The sequence below is a fragment of the Emys orbicularis genome, chromosome 2, assembly GCF_028017835.1.
Source record: "Emys orbicularis isolate rEmyOrb1 chromosome 2, rEmyOrb1.hap1, whole genome shotgun sequence".
In the NCBI taxonomy this organism is placed as follows: domain Eukaryota; kingdom Metazoa; phylum Chordata; order Testudines; family Emydidae; genus Emys; species Emys orbicularis.
In genome coordinates this window covers 262,388,509-262,409,495 of record NC_088684.1, presented here as the reverse complement: position 1 = coordinate 262,409,495, position 20,987 = coordinate 262,388,509, and the positions used below count along the sequence as shown (strand labels likewise).

Sequence of the window (20,987 nt, the reverse complement as noted above, 5' to 3'; positions counted from 1 at the left end):
CAGTGCTCCTAGCGTTGGCCAGTTCCTGCTGCCGGCAATCCGGCAAGCATGAACTCTGCCCCTGTCCCACTCCCTCGCAGCTGTCCCCGGGAAAGATCCCTGTATGCTGCCCCTCTCCCGCCTCCATTGCGTGGCTGTAAACCGCCGGTTACAGTTCTGTAAAGGAACAGGCAAGCAGTCCCAACAGTAACATTCCCCTAATTCTAAGCAGGTCACCATGAGCGACATCACTCTGCTGAGGATTTCTGGGACAGAGAAAGACCGCATGCTGCGTGAAAGCCAGCAAAAACCAGGGCCGTATGCCGCCATGCTCTGCAAGGCAATGATCCCAGAGTACTTGATGATAGCCTGGCGTGGAAAAGTTTTCTACCACGGAGGACACAATAAGGCCGCTCTCCCCAGGAACCTCATGCAAAGGCTTTCCAATTACCTCCAGGAGAGCTTCGTGGAGATGTCCCATGAGGATTTCAGCTCTATCCCCGGACATATAGACCTTCTTTTGCAGTAGTTGCACTGCCAGGGACTAAAACGTGAAGCGCCTAGGGCAAACTAATCATGAAAAACCCATTGTTAATATTGTTAATATTCCTGTTCTGTTCAAAATAAATGTTTACATGTTTTAAACACTTACCGACTGATCCTTCCCCTGATTCTGGGTCTGGGTTAACGCCTGGGGACGGTTGGTATGGGATCTCTGTGAGGGTGATGAAGAGATCCTGGCTGTCGGGGAAATCAGCGTTGTAAGCGCTGTCGACTGCCTCGTCCTCCTCATCTCCTTCCTCATCTTCCCCGTCCGCTAACATCTCCGAGGAACCGGCCGTCGACAATATCCCATCCTCAGAGTCCACGGTCAGTGGTGGGGTAGTGGTGGCGGTCGCACCTAGAATGGAATGCAGTGCCTCGTAGAAACGGCATGTCTGGGGCTGGGATCCGGAGCGTCCGTTTGCCTCTTTGGTCTTCTGGTAGCCTTGTCTCAGCTCCTTGATTTTCACACGGCACTGCGTTGCATCCCGGCTGTATCCTCTCTCTGTCATGGCTTTTGAGATCTTCTCGTAGATCTTTGCATTCCGTCTTTTCGAGCGCAGCTCCGAAAGCACGGACTCATCGCCCCACACAGCGATCAGATCCAAGACTTCCCGATCAGTCCATACTGGGGCCCTCTTTCTATTCTGGGATTGCATGGTCACCTCTGCTGGAGAGCTCTGCGTCGTTGCCAGTGCTGATGAGCTCGCCACGATGTCCAAACAGGAAATGAGATTCAAACTGCCCAGACAGGAAAAGGAATTCAAATTTTCCCGGGGCTTTTCCTGTGTGGCTGGTCAGAGCATCCGAGCTCGGTCTGCTGTCCAGAGCGTCAACAGAGTGGTGCACAGTGGGATAGCTCCCGGAGCTATTAGCGTCGATTTCCATCCACACCTACCCTAATTCGACATGGCCATGTCGAATTTAGCGCTACTCCCCTCGTTGGGGAGGAGTACAGAAATCGAATTTAAGAGACCTCTATGTCGAACTAAATAGCTTCGTTGTGTGGACGGGTGCAGGGTTAATTCGATTTAACGCTGCTAAATTCGATATAACCTCCTAGTGTAGACCAGGCCTTAGTGGCTTGAGCATTGGCCTGCCAAACCCAGGGTTGTGAGTTCAATCCTTGAGGGGGCCATTTAGGGATCTGTGACAAAAATCTGTCTGGGGATTGGTCCTGCTTTGAGCAGGGGGTTGGACTAGATGACCACCTGAGGTCCCTTCCAACCCTGGTATTCTATGATTCTACCACATAAAAACCAAAGAATGTCTTCTCAGTTAAAAAGTGCAAGAAGCATAAATGAGATCATTAGTGATATTATTCATTGGTAATGTGTCTGGTTCCGTTATTACCATGATTTTACGTGAAAAATATTACACATTTTATTTTTACTTGGAATTATTATTACTATCATCAGTAGGGTTCTCCTCTGAGATCTGACAATAAAATCTGGTAGAATTGTTAATAAATCTGCATTGGCAGATTCAGTACAGGAATTGAACTGAGACCTAATAATTGTAATTATTATATTACACTGATTTAATGTGATACATTGCCATGAAATTCTTCATTGTAACAAGGGCTTTCATTCAATTACATTTTATAGCTGCCCTATAAGGAACCATTACCATTGAAACAAAAGCAAATTCTAAATACAAGTGCATTTTTTTGTTTTGTTTTTAAAGACTTTCTGGATCCCTGGATGTCCTCAGAGCTTAGGGGGGTCACTTTTTAGTATGGTACCTATTCAATCTCTGTCGCTCCTGATATGACTGAAGATGACTTCAGGAAGCTACTCAAAGCACTTCTCTGTCCTACTTTTCGTCAGGTCCATAGCTGAGCACATTACTTCCATGGCATTTCCAGGCTCTGTTAACCCAGAAGCAGAGGGCCAAGTTACCTCCATGGCAGCTTGTTGTGCTATCGCTAGGCCATGGCCTCAGCTCAAATCAATATTATTGCCATCTCATTATCTGTGTTCTTAGCTCTTTCAACTCCTCATCCACTATGGTGATGATAGTACTGCACCCATCAGACAATAATAGAAATTCCATTCAAACGGATCTGTAACAGTCCTTAAAATATTCATTGCAAATAATACTTACTTTGAGGTCTTTAAAAGGTGGAGTGTGACAAGATGTGTAAGAAGAAATGTTTAAATCAAGGCATCTATTTTCAATACAGTTGTTGTAGTAGGACTCAAGCACATACCGAGAGGAGAGGGGAGAGAGACTAGTTCATAGGCTGTAAGGGAAAGTAGTAATTAGTGTATGAAATGTGGCAAAATTTTGACAAATGATCTGGGGTAGAAAAGTAGTTCTGTCCAATAAACAGGAGCAGCATTTTCATGGTTAAACACAATTTCTACTCTGATTTCACATCCTGATTGACATTCCTGAGAAGAAGTACTTTCCAAGAGTACTTTGGAGGTTCTTGGCACTTATTACAATATAGATCAGGAATGCTTTTCCTACTCTCTCCATCATAGCTGATCCCCTGACCAAAACAACATTTTAAAAATATTACTGAAGAGGCAACTGATGACATCGGTCATTCTAACAATAATTCAAAGTAACTATGCCACATTTACTGATAAAACTGGACACACGTAACTTTAAAATGTCATTAAATTTTTCATCCAGAAAAACTGAAATTGCTTTAGGATTTGTTCTCCTGAATTTAACAAGTTTTAAAACAAACTAAACATACCATCTTTGCCCTAAGTCATGTGTAGAGGGTATTTGTAAAGTGACAGCAAAGCTAAAATGTTATTAAATGTTTGTTTTTCTTCTCCTCTAGATCAATGAACTGAGCCATGTTCAAATCCCTATTATGTTGATGCCAGATGATTTCAAAGCATATTCAAAGATAAAGGTGGACAATCACCTTTTCAACAAGTAAGTGCAAGTAACAACCCTTTGTAGAGGGGGATAAAGCTCCTGGCAGCGATATTTTACAAAATTCTATAAACTCTGTTATTTTTCAATGAATGGGAGTAAAGTTTTGCTGATTAAGTTAATCCTGTGATAAACATAACCATCTGTTATATTCCAAAAAGCAACAGCAGGGCCTACTGGGTAGTACTCTTTGGCCATATGGTATATTATTACCCATGAATATCTTCTACCTAGAAAATGATTGTTCTGTTTATGATGGAAATTTTTGTTTAGGTATTTTAAATGCATAAATCTTTGTACAGTTATTTTTTATATCTGAAACAAAAAAGTTATAAATCAGAATAAACAGTGGAATAGGGAGTATTTCAAAGCCAAATAAGGAATGTACACCTTTTTATAATCCCTGATATGAAATCATATAAAATGTTGACCATACTACCCCATTTTGTTATATGATAAACTATGGAATTAGTTGGAAATTTATTAGAATGATTTAGCAAAATAATGACTTCAGGCATTTGTTTTCAGCAATGTACATTAGTCGTGTGTTTCAGATACAAAATAATAGCATGTGCACTTTTATGCACTTTTATAAAGATAAAATGAAGGTTAAAAATATTCTAGAAAATGGAATGATTCCATTATTTTGTACCTTCTAATCTGTGGCAAAGTTCAAAGAGAAGAAGTAGCAATTACTCTTTCTGAGTATAACAGTGAGGTTAATTATAGGATTGTAAAACTAATCCATCATTTAAGGAGTCCATGTTTTATAAAAGTTTTGATGTTTCTCTGAGTTTTTTGGTGTCATAGTTGAATCCTTGTATAATCCAATTTAAGGTTTTTCCTTTAGAGCATTAGTAGGGCAAAGAGAAAATTATTTCACTGTTTTTGAGTCCAGATGTGAAGACTTGTCAAAATTTAGATGTATGGCATCCAGTTCTTATATAGCTGATTACCAAGCCCTATGTGTATGTCTATAAAAGAGAGAAAATAGACCTGATAGAGGTTGGAGTAGATGGACTCTTAAGTCTGCTTTGTCTCTGTTTTGTACAAAAGTTTAAGATGTTATTGTCCTGAGTTATTTATTTGAACATGCATGTGAATTTCACTGTTTTGCATTCTATTTCAGAGAAAACATGCCAAGTCATTTCAAATTTAAGGAATATTGTCCAATGGTATTCCGCAATCTGAGAGAGAGATTTGGAATAGATGATCAGGACTTTCAGGTAGGTTGACTATCAATATACATGTGAAGAACTATTCATAGCGCCACTGGCTATGAGCAGGAGAATCTCAGTTTGTGTGGAAGTCTGCCCACAGATCATCATAGACTTATACTTCGAGAGTCTGTCTGCTCATTCAGTGAGAAAATGGGCTTCTCCCACCCTTCTTAGTTATAATTAAGAAGGAACAGGACAGGAGTATACTAATTCTGAGATTGTCAGTGGTGTAGTTGAGATTGTGCAGGAGCTGTAGACCCACATGAAGGTGGGGGTTTTGTTTAGTTTTTGAAGGGGGTTGTTTTTTAATTATAAACGGGGGGAGGGGGTTTGGAGTCTGCTTAGGCATTTAATAAGGGATCCAGGAGTGAAGCCCTAGTAGGGAGATGCCTGCTGGTTCTTCATCTGATGTAGGCAATGTTGAGGCAGTAAGAGAGTTTTCTGCCTCTTTCCTTTTTTTCCTATTTCTTGCAATTTTCAGTATCTTGGTCCTTAGCTTTTTCTTGTCTCTGTGTTCTCAATACTTGTGTGTCTGTTCTCCTCCTCCTGTTGCATCACTAGGGCCCTATCAAATTCATGGTCCATTTTGATTAATTTCACGACCAGAGGGTTTTTTAATTGGTCAATTTCAGGTTTTCAGATGTTTACATCTGAAATTTCACAGTGTTGTGACCGTGGGGGTCCCAACCCAAAAGGTACCCGGAGGTGGGTCTGGTCTCTTTCCCCCTCCCCCCCCAGCCCGACTGGAACTCGCAGCTAGGAGCCCCCAGCTGGGGTCCTCCCAGCAGCACGGAGAAGGGCTTATTTCACGGTCCATGACTTTCTACTTGTTCTGTTTCCTACTGCTGCACATACCCGCCACAGTGGAGTTGTTGAGGCTAGGTATAGTCCCTCTTGCAGTAAAAGGAAAGAGGTATGTCTGGACAGCACCGATGGGAGATGCTGTATCCACTGAGCAACTTTAGCAAGGCACAGCAGTAACACAAGTGTTGTTTGAACATAGTCTCACTGCATGTGTTAGTACCTCTGTCTCTTTTTCCTTCTCACCCCATATTTTACTAACCAGAAAGAGTACCAGGGTGGTACTTTTGCTATCTTCCAATTGTCATGATCTGAAGACAGAAACATATGCAGAGCATTGGAGCAGAGTAAAGAGCAGATTTGGCAAGCTAACAGAACACTGCAGGACCTGGCAGCGTTAGAAGAAGCTCTCCCAGCCTGATGATAACTCTGGCTGCTTGGCTTTCTGTCCTCACAAAAAGGAATGGCCAGAGTACTGCACCACTATAGGAAAAGAAAGTAATAGGGCTCTGTTCCAGCGTAACCTTACTCTTACCTACTGCCATTCCCCTAATCACTTGTGGCTGTATTTCCTCCACACACTATTCCAGCTACCCACCTCCTTCCGCCATGACACTACAAATGGTTCTGTCCTTTTTCTATCCAATGCTTATTGTGAACCCAATATTTTTCCCTTCCCTGACAATGTCCCAGTGCTGTCCTTTTATTATGCACTCTTCCAATAGAAGTTATCTTTTTTTTCCCCTCCCTTTCACCGTTATCACCCCACCATCATTCAGCTGCATTTTTATCTCATCTTGACATACTCTGACATCTCCTGCTGAATTTCCACTTGCCAAATCTGGATCTTAGATTTCTAGCCTGGTGAAATGATGGTACAAGCCATTCCCGTCTGTTTGGAGCCCGCTAAACTTCTGCTCCTTGTTTTAGAGTTGCTGATTTAAACTAAGAAAGCAGAGCTGATTGAAACTTTCTGAATTTTTGTTTTTAAGCAAAACTTTTCATTGAAACTTGAAATTTAAATGAGAAGATTGGGATAACTTTTTTTGCAAGCATTTTCTCAAAAAATTCAGCCTGTTTCTCAATCTGCTATAGAGCTTGTCAATTTTTTCTGAATTCTGATTTTAATAGAATCAAAATTAACTTCCCATTTTTCAAATAGCTCCCTAAGAAGGAAGATATTGTATAATATATTTGAGTTTAACATTTACATTCAGAATGTTTCTTCAAAATTTTTTACAGATCCTTCCACCTGTAGATTTCTGGTTCAAATTTGACTAATCATAGAAGATTAGGGTTGGAAGAGACCTCAGGAGATCTAGTCCAACCCCCTGCTCAAAGCAGGACCAATTAAATCATCCCAGCAGGGGCTTTGTCAAGCCAGGCCTTAAAAATCTCTAAGGATGGAGGTTCCACCACCTCCCTAGGTAACCCATTCCAGTGCTTCACCACCCTCCTAGTGAAATAGTTTTTTCCTAATATCCAACCTAGACTTCCCCCACTGCAACTTGAGATCATTGTTCCTTATTCTGTCATCTGGTACCACTGAGATCAGCCTAGCTCCATCCTCTTTGGAATACCCCTTCAGGTAGTTGAAAGTTGCTATCAAATCCCCCCTCTTGTCTTCTGCAGATTAAATAAGCCCAGTTCCCTCAGCCTCTCCTCATAAATCATGTGCCCCAGCCCCCTAATTATTTCCGTTGCCGTCCACCTCCACTTAACTCTCTCCAATTTGTCCACATCCTTTCTGTAGTGGGGGGGACCAAAACTGGATGCAATACTCCAGATGTGGCCTCACCAGCACCGAATAGAGGGGAATAATCACGTCCCTTGATCTACTGGCAATGCTCCTATAATGCAGCCCAATATGCCGTAGCCGCCTTGGCAAAAAGCGCACACTGACTCATATCCAGCTTTTCGTCCACTGTAATCCCCAGGTCTTTTTTTGCAGAACTGCCGCTTAGCCAGTCGGTCCCCAGCACGTAGCAGTGCATTGGATTCTTCCATCCTAAGTGCAGGACTCTACACTTGTCCTTGTTGAACCTCATCAGATTTCTTTTGGCCCAATCCTGCAATTTGTCTAGGTCACTCTGGACCCTATCTCTACCCTCCAGCCTATCTACCTCTCCCCCCAGCTTAGTGTCATCCGCAAAATTGCTGAGGGTGCAATCCATCCCATCATCCAGAACATTAATGAAGATGTTGAACAAAACCGGCCCAGGGACTGACCGCTGGGGCACTCTGCTTGATACCGGCTACCAATTAGACTTTGAACAGTTGATCACTACCTCTTGAGCCCAACGATCTAGCCAGCTTTCTATCCACCTTATAGTCTATTCATCCAATCCATACTTTTTTAACTTGCTGGCAAGAATATTGTGGGAGACCATATCAAAGGCTTTGCTAAAGTCAAGATCTATCACGTCCACCACTTTCCCCATATCCACAGAGCCAGTTATCTCATCATAGAAGGCAGTCAGGTTGGTCAGGCATGACTTGCCCTTGGTGAATCCATGTTGACTGTTCCTGATAACCTTCCTCTCCTCCAAGTGCTTCAAAATGGATTCCTGCTTCATGATTTTTCCAATGACTGAAGTGAGGCTGACCACTTTTTCCTTTTTTTTAAAGATGGGCACTATATTTACCTTTTTCCAGTCGTCCGGGACCTCCCCGATCGCCACGAGTTTTCAAAGATAATGGCCAATGGCTCTGTAATCACATCAGCCAACTCCCTCAGCACCCTCAGATGCATTAGATCCGGACCCATTTATTTGTGCATGTCCAGCTTTTCTAAACAGACCTTAACCTGTTCTTTCACCACTGAGGGCTGCTCACCTTCTCCCCATACTGTGCTGCCCAGTGCAGCAGTCTGGGAGATGACCTGTTCTGTGAAGACTGAGGCAAAAAAAGCATTGAGTACTTCAGCTTTTTCCACATCATCGGTCACTAGGTTGCCTCCCCCATTCAGTGAGGGTTCCACACTTTCCCTGACTACCACCTTGTTGCTAACATGCCTGTAGAAACCCTTCTTGTTACCCTTCACATCCCTTGCTAGCTGCAACTCAAATTGTGCTTTGGCCTTCCTGGTTACACCCCTGCATGCTCAAGAAGTATTTTTATACTCTTCCCTAGTCATCTGTCCAAGTTTCCACTTCTTGTAAGCTTCCTTTTTGTGTTTAATCTCACCAAAGATTTCTCTGTTAAGCCAAGCTGGTCGCCTGCCATATTTGCTATTCTTTCTGCACATTAGGATGGTTTGTTCCTGCACCCTCAATAAGGCTTCTTTAAAATACAGCCAGCTCTCCTGGACTCCTTTCCCCGTCATATTAGCCTCCCAGTGGATCCTGCCCATCAGTTCCCTGAGAGAGTCAAAGTCTGCTTTTCTGAAGTCCCAGGTGTGACGGGTTAGATCACAGAAACCCCCTTGGGAGCTGCCAACTGATGTGCCAAGACTACTTCTGCCCCTGCTTTCCCTGCCAGCTCGGGACCCCAGCACTCTGTCTTGCTGAGCCAGACACGCCCGTCTGCTCCAACACAGACCCAGGGTCTGAATTACTTGCCCCAAAGCTGCAGGCTTGACTGAAAGCAGCTAACAGAAGTGTTCTTGTCTTTAACACTCAGATGCCCAACTCCCAGTGGGGTCTGAAGCCCAAATAAATCCATTTTACCCGGTATAAAGCTTTATACAGGGTAAACTCATAAATTGTTCACCCTCTATAACACTGATAGAGAGATATGGACAGCTGCTTGCCCACCCAGGTATTAACACATACTCTGAGTTAATAAATAAGTAAAAAGTGATTTTATTAAATACAGAAAGTAGGATTTAAGTGGTTCCGAGTAGTAACAGACAGAACAAAGTAAGTCACCAAGCAAAATAAAATAAAACACGCAAATCTATGTCTAATCAAACTGAATACAGATAATCTCACCCTTACAGATGCTTCAGTAAGTTTTTTTTTCCTCAGACTGGACACCTTCCAGGCCTGGACACAATACTTTCCCCTGGTACAGCTCTTGTTCCAGCTCAGGTGGTAGCTAGGGGATTCTTCATGATGGCTCCCTCTTTTTCCTGTTCCACCCACTTATGTCTTTTGCATAAGGCAGGAATCCTTTGTCCCTCTGGGTTCCCATCCCTCCTCTCAATGGAAAAGCACCAGGTTAAAGATGGATTCCAGTTCATGTGACATGATCACATGTCGCTGTAAGACCCCAAGCCTTCATTCTTCCCAGCCTGACTCACAGGAAGGCTTGCCTACAAATAGAGCCATCTACAGTCAATTGTCCTGGTTAATGGGAGCCATTAAGATTCCAAACCACCATTAATGGCCCACACTTTGCAAAATTAGAATAGGCCCTCAGAGTTGTATTTCATATTTCTAGTTTCAGATACAAGAGTGATACCTTTACACAAATAGGATGCCCACACTCAATAGACGATAAGCTTTGTAATGATACCTCACAAGAGACCTTTTGCATGAAGAATATTCCAGTTACATTATATTTACCCATTAGCATATTTTTATAAAATCATATAGACTGCAATGTCACACAGAGTCCATATTCTGCTGCTCTCCTTTCTTCCTTTTGTCAGGATCCTGAACTTGACCATCTCATAATCACTGCTATCCAGGTTGCCACCCACTTCTACTTCCCCTACCAATTCTTCTCTGTTTGTGAGCAGCAGGTCAAGAGGAGCATGGCCCCTAGTTGGTTTCTCCTGCACTTGCACCAGGAAACACTCTCCAAAAACTTTCTGGATTGTCTGTGCACTGCTGTATTGCTCTCCCAGCAGATGTCAGGGTGATTGAAGTCCCCCATGAGAACCAGAGCCTGTGATCTGGAAACTTCTGTTAGTTGTCCGAAGAAAGCCTAGTCTACCTCATCTTCCTGGTCTGGTGGTCTATAGCAGATGCCCACCATGACATGACCCTTGTTGCTCTTGCCTCTAAACTTAACCCAAAGATTCTCAACAGGCTTTTCTCCAGTTTCATATTGTAGCTCTGAGCAATCATACTACTCCCTTACATACAGTGCAACTCATCCACCTTTTCTCCCCCACCTGTCCTTCCTGAAGTGTTTATACCCATCTATGACAGTGCTCCAGTCATGTGAGTTACCCCACCAAGTCTCTGTTATTCCAATCACAGCATAGTTAGTTGACTGTGCCAGGACTTCCAATTCTTTCTGTTTGTTTCCCAGGCTTCTTGCGTTCGTGTACAGGCACCTAAGATAACTAGCCGATTGCCCTGCTTTCTCAGTATGAATCAGGAGGCCTCCCCTGTTGCACCCTCCTTCTTGTGTTTCCTCCCAATATCCCATTTCCCCATTTACCTCTGGGCTTAGGTCACCATCCCCCGGCGAACCTAGTTTAAAGCCCTCCTCACTAGGTTAGCAAGCCTCCCTGCGAAGATGCTCTTCCCTCTCTTCGTTAGGTGGATTCCATCTCTTCCTAGCAATCCTTCTTCCTGGAACAACATCCCATGGTCGAAGAATCCAAAGCCCTCTCTCTGACACTACCTGCATAACCACGCATTTACCTCCACAATTTGATAGTCCCTACCTGGGCCTTTTCCTTCAACAGGGAAGATAGACTAATGAAGTTCCTCTTGACCAGGAGGAAAGTGGATTCTGCAGCTGAGGGACTTTCATGGAAAACACTCTGCCAGGTACCCTCTCACATTTAAATTGGAAGGAATCTAGCTCATACACCTCCAGTGACCACAGCTATGTACATTCTACAGGACAGAGGTGATCTGTTAATTAGGCAGGTTCCAGGCCATTTAAGACTTTATAAGTTAAAAGCTACAGCTTAAACTCACTTGAAGGCAGTAGGCAGTCGATGTAGATCATGGAGCACCTGTATCATGTGCTTGAAGTGAGATATTCTACTTAACGAGTCACCTCATTCACTAGTTTGAGCATTGGCCTGCTAAACCCAGGGTTGTGAGTTCAATCCTTGAGGGGGCCATTTAGGGAAATGGGGTAAAAATCTGTCTGGGGATTGGTCCTGCTTTGAGCAGGGGGTTGGACTAGATGACCTCCTGAGGTCCCTTCCAATCGTGATATTCTATGATCTATGATCTGTCTAGTTTTGGAGCAAAGCTGACCTTGTCTTGATGATGACTAAAGATAATCAGCCATCACAAAACGTTCAGCCTCTGTTCCATGACCCAGTTGAAACATTACTATGTGTAACCTAGGGTCTGGTCCAAATTAACCAGAACATGCCGCATTAAGTATATTGAACGCATGCAATTAACTGATTGCCAGCAATCTATAGAACAGGAAATATTAGAAAGTATTTGGTTTATAATTTCAAACAATAAATCAATAAAATTATAAGATGCTTTTGGAGGATTCTTGAACAGAAAGGCTGAGTCAAATTATTTACTGTGAATTATTTATATAGTGCTACTTGTTTGTATTAAATTATCAAATAACTGCGTTCTTAGAATTTTAAAAATAGAAAGTTCTCTCTGCTGATTGTGCCCTTCTCACATTTCATTTGCAAATATGGTTATCCTGTCCCCCATCCTCAAAGAAGCTCACACTGAGACAGCTTCATTTCATTTACTACTTGTTTGTGCAGCTGATGCAGCAACATTGAAGTCACTGGAAATGTTCATAGCTTTGGGAATAGGTTTTAATAGGTTCCTCCTACTACAGAATCAGTCCCACATGGCTTTTCCACTGTGCCCCATAACCTCTGACTTCTATGTGGAAGTTTTAAAAAGAATAATAATTGGAAAACCTTAGTGGAAGTAGATTATAAGAGAGGATATATTTGCCATGCTTTTGCCAATTGCCAATTGATATTGAAGGGGAAGGTGTTTTCACAAATCCCAAGCAAGCTTTATATTACTTAGAAACACCATCCTTTCTCCCTTCCACCTGAGAAAATGCACACACCTTAACATTACCATAACTGTCATGCACCACATACTATGCACTGCAGCCTTAACTCTGCCCTCTTGGGATGCCAGCTTTCTATCACCTCCCTTGACCAAACTACCCCCTCCTAATACAACACACTACTACACCAAACATCCACAACTCATAGTGTTGGGAGGGATAGTTTGTTAAAGGCATGAGTGCAGGAGGTCAGACTGAGGTTGTGGTATACAGTAGTTTAGTGGTATTGTTAAGGGTTTGTGCCAGTGGATGGAGGAGAAGAAGGTATGTACTGTTAGCTGTGTGAATTTTTTATTTCTTTGATCTTATGGCTTTTTGTCATGTATACTGTGTATGTGGCAACCCCAAATGCTTCACAAGTAAGTTTTTTGCATATTATTTATTATATGGTTATGCAGTTATGAGCTATCATTCTTAATGGAAAACTAATGAGAGAGGAAGTAAATTGATCATCATGATCATTAAGTCCCAAGTCACTAACTAATAAACTTCTGAGACCAAAACAGCAAATTCCACTCCTAAGTGAGACATTTCTATCACAGGAGAGTAGATAGAGGACATCTTAATGCAGGTTCCATTTGGGAAGATATGACCCCTTTTAATTAAGGTTTTGGAGAATTTGGGGGTTTTTTTTTTTTCCCCCTTGCTCTTCAGCAGAGATGGAGAGAGGTTGGTGCTCCAGGGAAAAAGATAGGTGGGATGGTTGTTACAGTTCAATAAATGGCATAGGCTAATGTTTGAAATGCTTTGGAAAATTAAGGTAAAATCTGGATATTCAAGGTGACAAAGTTATCATAGCAATATGTATGTAATGATAACAAAAGATTTAACAAGATGCAAAATGACCATATTTTCAAAATCAAAAACCAGAATGCTTTTGTGGAACATTTTTTAGAGTTGCAAAATAGTTGTACAAAAGTCTTTTTTTAAAATGCAGCTGGTGTCAGTATGCCAGCTTCTGACAAGCATATTACTTGAAATGGAAGACTTTTTTCCTTTTACTTAGTGTTCTGAATGTATGCAGTGTTGTTGTAGCCGTGTCAGTCCCAGGATATTTGAGAGACAAGGTGGGTGAGGTAATATCTTTTGTCAGCCCAACTTCTCTCTAAGGGTTCTGAATGCATTTATAGTGAAATGCTGAACAAGTGTCATTAACGTTCACTTTGATCAAAAGAAGAGCTTTAATGGTATATACACTTACTCAACTTTTTTTCCCCACTCCACTCCAAACATAGTTTATCACACTGAACATTCATTCCACTGGATTGTTTGTTCCTGCAAAACACAGAGAAGGGCTTACTCAATATAACCGTTCATCTTGAACAAACACTTGGCAGTTATAGTATTTTTGATAAAATAAACGCCCAGGACATTTCAGGTGTGCTGCAGGAAGTTCCCGGGACATCAGGACATCATAAGTAACACTGGGCCTGTCGCAGTAAAACCAGGATGTGCTCATTTTAATGCTTCAACCCTGATGAGTTAAAAAAATATACTAAACAAGAGAAGGTTATTGTCCTTTGGGAAACTCATCTATTTGACCATGAGACTTCCTCCTTCAAACAATCTTGGATGGAGCCTGTATGTCTCTCTCTTCGGGAGAAGTTACTGTATTGCTCGCAGTGTGTGAAAACAAACTAGAATTGATAGTAGATGTTTGAGGGTTATAACCTATGACATTTGTATTGAGAAAAGACTTTGCTGGCATTTATGTGTTGAATTGTGATTTTATATAGAAAATCTTTTTCACATTAGCCACTCTTCAGAATCATCATTTGTACACTGGAGATTTTAATTGTATAAGACACAATAACTAAAACTTCAAAGAAAGGTAACGCCCTCAATTTGAATGCAGAGGAGATTGGCTTATTTACTTATTCTTATTTTTGTATTATTTGCACCTAAGAGCACCAGTTATGGACTACCCATTGTGCTACTCACTCTGCAGACAGATGATAGAGACTGTACCTGCCCCTCAGAGCTTACTGTCGTGGGTATCTGGCATCTGTTGTGTCCTAATATAAAATCCCCCTATAAGAGAATATAGATTATTTTTTCTCTCCAGCACATAAATTGCTTAAGATAATCCAAAAGGAAATGTACAGGGTGAATAGTTCCAATAAACTGTCAAGTATACTCTAGAATTCTTTCAAATCATTTTAGATTGAGATTTTTAGATCCTAGGTTTTTCAGGGCAGAATTTTTATTGTACTATCCAGAGCTGAACACTTAATCGGTGCTAAACAAATGATAAATGATGGTAATCTAAATGTTCCCCAAACTTTTCTGCAGTGGGATACAACCTTTTTAAAGAAGGTGAATTTCCTTACATCAGTAAAGAAGCATAGTGAAATCTGCACACAAGCAAACTACTTAGGAGATTTTTACCAGGGGCATATGCTAGGAGATATTTAAGTTTTTTCTGTAGGAGAATCACTATTGAGTTTTCAACACTTAAAAATATTTGTGGAAGCTACTTTGTACTTTAAATCTAAATTGGGTCAATGCAGAGTATGAGAGAATTCTGTAAAACCAGGACAGAATTAAATCTCATATTAACCTGAAGGGTTTGGAAGGATCTTGAGGTAGAAGGTATATGAATATAGAAATAAAGTTTAGTCCTGGCCAAAGTGTTTCATAAATAGAGATAATGTAGCTAAGCTAATACTTAAAATTTAAAAAGCTGACTGCAGAGCCCACCATGATGTGTGCAATATTATTGTTTATTATAGTGATCTGTGAGCTTGAACAATTACAGTGCTAGGAATTCAAATATATTTTAACTGATTAAATTGTCCCCACCTAATTAATTAGGCAATAAGAGGCATTAGCCAGCCTCAGAAAGTGAGTTCAGGGATACCATATTCCCAATGGAAGGAGAAAAAGCCTCAGGCCTGAGCTGACATGATTCAGTTGTTTTTAAAACACAAACACAAACTGACACTTTTACTTTCTGAAACATATTGTGAAGCCTTTGAGAAAGGTTCACTTCCTAAGGGGTTCCATATAATTTGTATTTAAACCTAAGAGAGATCTCCACCTTGTCATTTTATCACCCATTTTCCCTTCTAAATAATGGCTTCCAATAGTAGCTAAAATCCTCGTGGGTTAAAAGACTTCTTTCAGGAATAATCCACTATGACCTATCAGGATTTGTCCAGGGCTGAAAATTTGAAAAGCCTGTTTCATCTTACTGGTGTGGTCCTGTTCACTAGCTGAAGAAATTATACAATGGAGCAAAAGCAAGCGTCTACTAGTTCATTAGTATTAGAGGCATTTTCTCTCTTAAGGCTACACTCCGGGGTCGTTCTGTTTCATCCCTTCTGTTCCTGGGCTCACTTAATGTGAAATGTCCCATTGAGAGGGGAATTCCAACTTGGTAAAGAAAGGGATGTAATATCTTTTTGCAGATTTTCTGCTTTATGCTTCATATTCAGAAAAGTGCTCCAATGAGCATTGTTGCTTATAATGAGTGCCCTGTATTCAGGTCTGAGAATAAATTGGGAGAAGTCTAGTATTTTCATTGAGAGAAAGGATTATGGAACAGATAATGAGTAATTTACTGTAGATAAGTTTAAATACTTGGAATATGGTTCACAAGAAAGGAATCCCAATTAACTTTGAACAATGTCATCCCCATTACAGAGCAAGATAGGACTAATATAGACAAATTGTCCCACTTACCTCTTTCATTAATCAGACATAGTGTAATTAAAATGAATGTTCTTCCCAAATATCTTTGTTTTCAGAATCTTCTGCAGATATCCTTGATAATTTGTTCCAGAGGATAGATAGAATTTATTCATAAGGAAAGAATTCTCCACTTCATAAAATAGTTTGTGAACTGATTAACCCATAGGCACTGAGACATATCTTTTGATCTGATCCCTAAGGAAGAATAGAGGCCTCATAAAATACAGTGCTGTTCACACAACCCAGGCTATCTGAATTTAAAGTCTTAAAGTCTCAGGGAGTCTCTCCCCTGTGGATCCTGGTTCACAATCCACATGTGTGTAAGTCCTGAAGACAGTTATTTCTAGCAGTGGGATGATCTTGGAATTATGACAGTTCAGGATCTATATAACAGTCCTCTTTTTCTTGAGGCAACCAAAGCCAGCTATCGTGTCCCTAGATATTTTTCACAGGCTTCTCCAACTTAGACATTTTAATATGGAAGAGATGAATTCCAGGTTTTCTGATGAGCCAAAATTTTAACCCATAGTTCCATAGCTACTGATGATTCTAGTTTTTAAAAAGTTATTAATTTATTATAAACAAAGGCCTAGAGAGGAGAACTAAAACTAAATGGGAGGAAAACCTAAATGTAGTACTCAGTGCAATACAGGAGTGATAATTATGTATGAACAAAATCATACATCAGTGCAAGACTGAGACTAGTTCTCATCAATTTAAGTCATCCCAGCAAGGCTACCCAAAATACATGTTAGTTTTGATGATTAAGTATATGAAGTGTAAAGTAGAATCTGGGATTTGTTATGGGAATGTAGAAAAGTCCACGTGTTCTGGAGCACAGTCTCACATCAGTTAGGGGAGATACTGAAAGTGAGGACTTTAATGCTGCTTCAGATATGTCTTTTGAATTACTTATCCAAATTAAGGTATCAGAGAAAGTTTCTAGGAATTGCATTCTTCATAGTCACACTTTGTACAGTAACTCCTCACTTAAAGTCGTCCCGGTTAACGTTGTTACGTTGCTAATCAATTAGAGAACATGCACGTTTAAAGTTGTGCAATGCTCCCTTGTAACGTTTGGCAGCCGCCTGCTTTGTCCACTGCTTGCAGAAAGAGCAGCTGGTTGGAGCTAGCTGGTGGGGGCTTGAAACCAGGGTGGACTGGCAGCCCCCCTAACAGGCCCCTGCTCCCCTAAGTTCCCTGTGCAGCAGCCGCCCAGCAGGCTATCAATTGCTTGGCAGTTCAGCTGTCCCTCCCCCCCACTGCCTTGTGCTCCTCCTGCCCTTTGCCTTGGAGCTGCTCCCGGGAGCTTCCTGCTTGCGGTGCAAGAGGGAGGGGGTGCTAATGTCATGGTGTCCCCCTCCCCCTCGCTCCTGCCCCCCGCTTACCCCATTTCCATAGAGCGGGGGGAGGAGGGGAAATGACAGGGCTCAGGAGGGAGGGAGCTTGCTGGCAGCAGCTGCTGTCTCAACTTGCTGATTTACTTAAAAAGGCAATGTACTTAGAGTGGTGTCAGCGTACTTAAAGGGGCAATGCATCTCTCTCTCTCTCTCTCCCTCCCTCACACATGGTGTGTCTCTCTGTCTCTCTCTGCCATGCTGTCTCCCCTCCCTACATTCCTGCTGCCTTGTAGAGTGTGAGGCTACATTAACAACAGTGTGCTAACTCTTGAGTGCTAGTTCATCATTTAGCAGTAAGGCATTCCCAGGGAAATATCCCACCCTCTGACTCCACCACCTCAACCAAGCTTCACAATCACCATTGCTGTTTACAGTATTAAATTTTGTTTAAAACTTATACTGTGTATATATGTGTGTGTGTGTGTATGTATATATATATGTGTATATATAATCTCTTGTCTGGCAAAAAACATTTCTCTGGAACCTACTCCCCCCGTTTACATTAATTCGTATGGGGAAATTGGATTCACTTAACATCGTTTTGCTTAAAGTAGCATTTTTCCGGAACATAACTACAACATTAAGCCAGGAGTTACTGTAGCATGGATCGTTGGTACACAGTTTTGATACCCTTCTCACTGTGTGAGTGAACTTGTCAGATTGATACTTCTTTAACCTTTGGGGAAAAAACAATATGAAATATTGTCAAGACCTTAAAAAAAAAAAGGCATAATGAATATGTGGAGCTCTTATGATGAATGAAGTCGTCTACCCTAGGATAAGAAACTTGAATCTTTTGTCAGAAAATACATGAATAGGTTTCTGATCTTTTTATCTGTTGATAATGTGCTGCAGTATATGTTATGTTGGTATGTAATTACTGTGTAGACTTTTGGCTCAGTTGTTAAGATAACTATTGAGATATATTTTGTTAGAATTTTTCAACATACCTTTAAATGTATAAATATAATTATGCCCTGCTCCTCCCCTTTTTGACTAACACTGCCTCCTGCTACTTCAGATTACAATTTACGCTTCTGTGGCTGATTTTTTTCCCCTGATTTGGAAGCTTAAATAGTGGTTTAATTTCAGCTGGTGCTGCCATATCTCTGAAAGGGAGCATCTGAAGTACTTATTCCTAACTGCTCTGGATAATGGAGAAATATGAGAAATAAAGGAATGTGACTTTCTCTGAATCTTGATAATTGGCTTTCACTTCTCCTTTCCCTCCGCCAGCCCCACAAATGGATTCTCCTGTTTTTCTTCTCTTGTCCCCTTTGCAACTGTCAGTTCAGGTACTGTCCTCATTGTCAGTTCCCTCTGAGGCAGTGCGGCTGGACTCCAAGAGCCTCCTGCAGTAGAATAGGAAGTACTCAACTCTGGACTTCAGTACAGTGTTCAATCTCTGAGTGGTGGTGCTGCGTTCCCTACATCATCAGTGGATCTGGCAGTCCAGCGATATTAGTGTTATTTTGGAGGAAGATAGGGGTTGAGCTTGTCACCATCTTCTCCTTTGCCCTCAGTCTTCATCCTTATTTCACTAATACCAGGATGAGAACAATAACTACAGAGCATAAAGTGAAGTGAGATGGCACTTGACAAATCTAGTTGTCAGGGCCTTTGTGTACCAGTTGATTACCAAGTTGCGGTCAGGAGACCCATAGTGGGATCAGGGTCGAGCCAGGTCAGGATACCAGGAAGTCAGGGTCAGGTACCAGGATGCAGACAGGAGACACATAGCAGAGTCAGGGATGAACTGGGGTAAGAAGCCAGAGTCTAGGCTTCACAGCAAAACAAGATCTGGAGCAGAAGCAAGCAAGCAGGCAGTCTGCATCTTTGCTCAGAGAGCTCTCTATGATGGCTTTCAGTGCTCAGTCTCCAATACAAGCTGGAACAGACGATTAGAATATTTAGTCACTGTTCCTAGCTCATGCATAATAGACCTGCTCTTTCACCAGCTCAGTCCCCTCTGAACCTCGCTGAAGTGAAAAGGAATTCCACCTCTGAATTATCTAACATACATCTAATAGTGTAATTTGTCAGTGCTGTCCTCTAAATCACAGAACTTTCTCCCACTTTCCTCCTTCATTTCCATCCTTCTCTCGCCATTACAGTGAGCTTCATTTTGTTGCCTTCATAGGCAATCAGTGTTGAAGACATCTGTCAAAAGAGATAGGAAGTTTACTTATAAGATAAACACATTGGGTAAAATTCTGGCAAAACTCCTATTGACTTAAATGGGGCCAGTATTGCACACACTGATCCTGCACCATTCCCGGTGCTGACTGATAGGGAACAAAGGACTGATCTCAGAACCCATGCCTGATTCTCCTCATGGCCATGAACTATACAGCTGTTAAATCACTAGGCTGACACAATGAGCTTCAGTTTTAGTTGTCATGTTTTTAGTACAACAGTGGATAATTGCTCCTGCTACATACTGCTGCAGTTATATTGCTTGAGCAAAGCTGACCCATATGGACTCCAAAAACAATATACAAACTCTTGCGCCTTGATTTTTATTTCAGATACATAGCTGCATGTCACAGAATATCTTGTAAAGTTAGTTCTCCTGTTTATTCATGTGTGCTTGAATGAGATTAAACTATAGACTAGCATTTCTTAGTACATTTATTTCTAGCCAGACCTCGTGTGAAATTCCACTGAAAGTGAAAGATTTAGATCCTAGTGAGTACAGTGCCATTCAGTCAATTCTGTTTGAAAGATTAATGTCTTACTTTTTTTTTAAAATCTTTGTGTTTCATCACAACAAACTATAATTTTGCGACCTTTTCTCTTTGTAAAAAGCTGCTTTTCTGTGATAATTTTTGACTTTTTTATAAAGAGGAACTTAATAAAGTATTTGTACTGTATCCAGAATGTAGCTTAAATGTTTAAAGTGTTGAGATATATAATCTTGAGTCTATTACAGAAGTAGCAATTATTAAACAATGACATTTACATGAGATGTATAAAAGATTAAAGATTAGAATGAGCTAATTAAATTGACCTTTAAATCACCTCACTTTCTTTGAGTCTCTGGCTAATCCTAGACCTCCCACTGTGGAGTTAAACATCCTCACTGTGAACTTTAGGGGTAGTGGGAAGCGAAGGAAGAGCTGTACTGGCAGTTCCATTAAAAAAAAATTAAGGTAGCATTTTGCCAGTAATAAATGTAACTTTCTAGTGTAGAGTAAACCTCATCTCTCCGATCCTTTTGTGGGGGAGGGAATAGGGGTCAGTTTTTCTCCCCCACAAGAAGAATAACTTTATTCTGAACAAGTGAATCCAAAGAAATATCTAACTCATGTGGCATAAAATTGTTCAGTGTAGGCAACAGAACCAAAACTTTTTTTTGAGGTGTTGAAGAGTTACTTCCTTCTTTATTATCTGGAATTCGGATAATTAACATTAGTATATTAACTTTATTGATTAAATTAAGCTGCTGCTTCTATTTGACTAACTCTTGTGGCTCCTGCTGTATTTGAAAGCCTTGCTAATGTAAAATATAGGAATAGCGAATTAAAGCTGCAAAAGG

At 41.1% G+C, this 20,987-nt stretch overlaps 1 protein-coding gene across 1 annotated transcript in view; it reads left to right on the top strand.

The window, feature by feature from the left end:
• Window positions 1-20,987, top strand: part of PIP4K2A (phosphatidylinositol-5-phosphate 4-kinase type 2 alpha) — a 209,377-nt gene that overhangs the window by 103,475 nt on the left and 84,915 nt on the right. Inside the window, exons 2-3 of the mRNA XM_065398140.1 lie at window positions 3,323-3,420; window positions 4,550-4,646. Coding sequence (XP_065254212.1) covers window positions 3,323-3,420; window positions 4,550-4,646 — 195 coding nt within the window. The remainder of the gene's footprint in view (window positions 1-3,322; window positions 3,421-4,549; window positions 4,647-20,987) is intronic.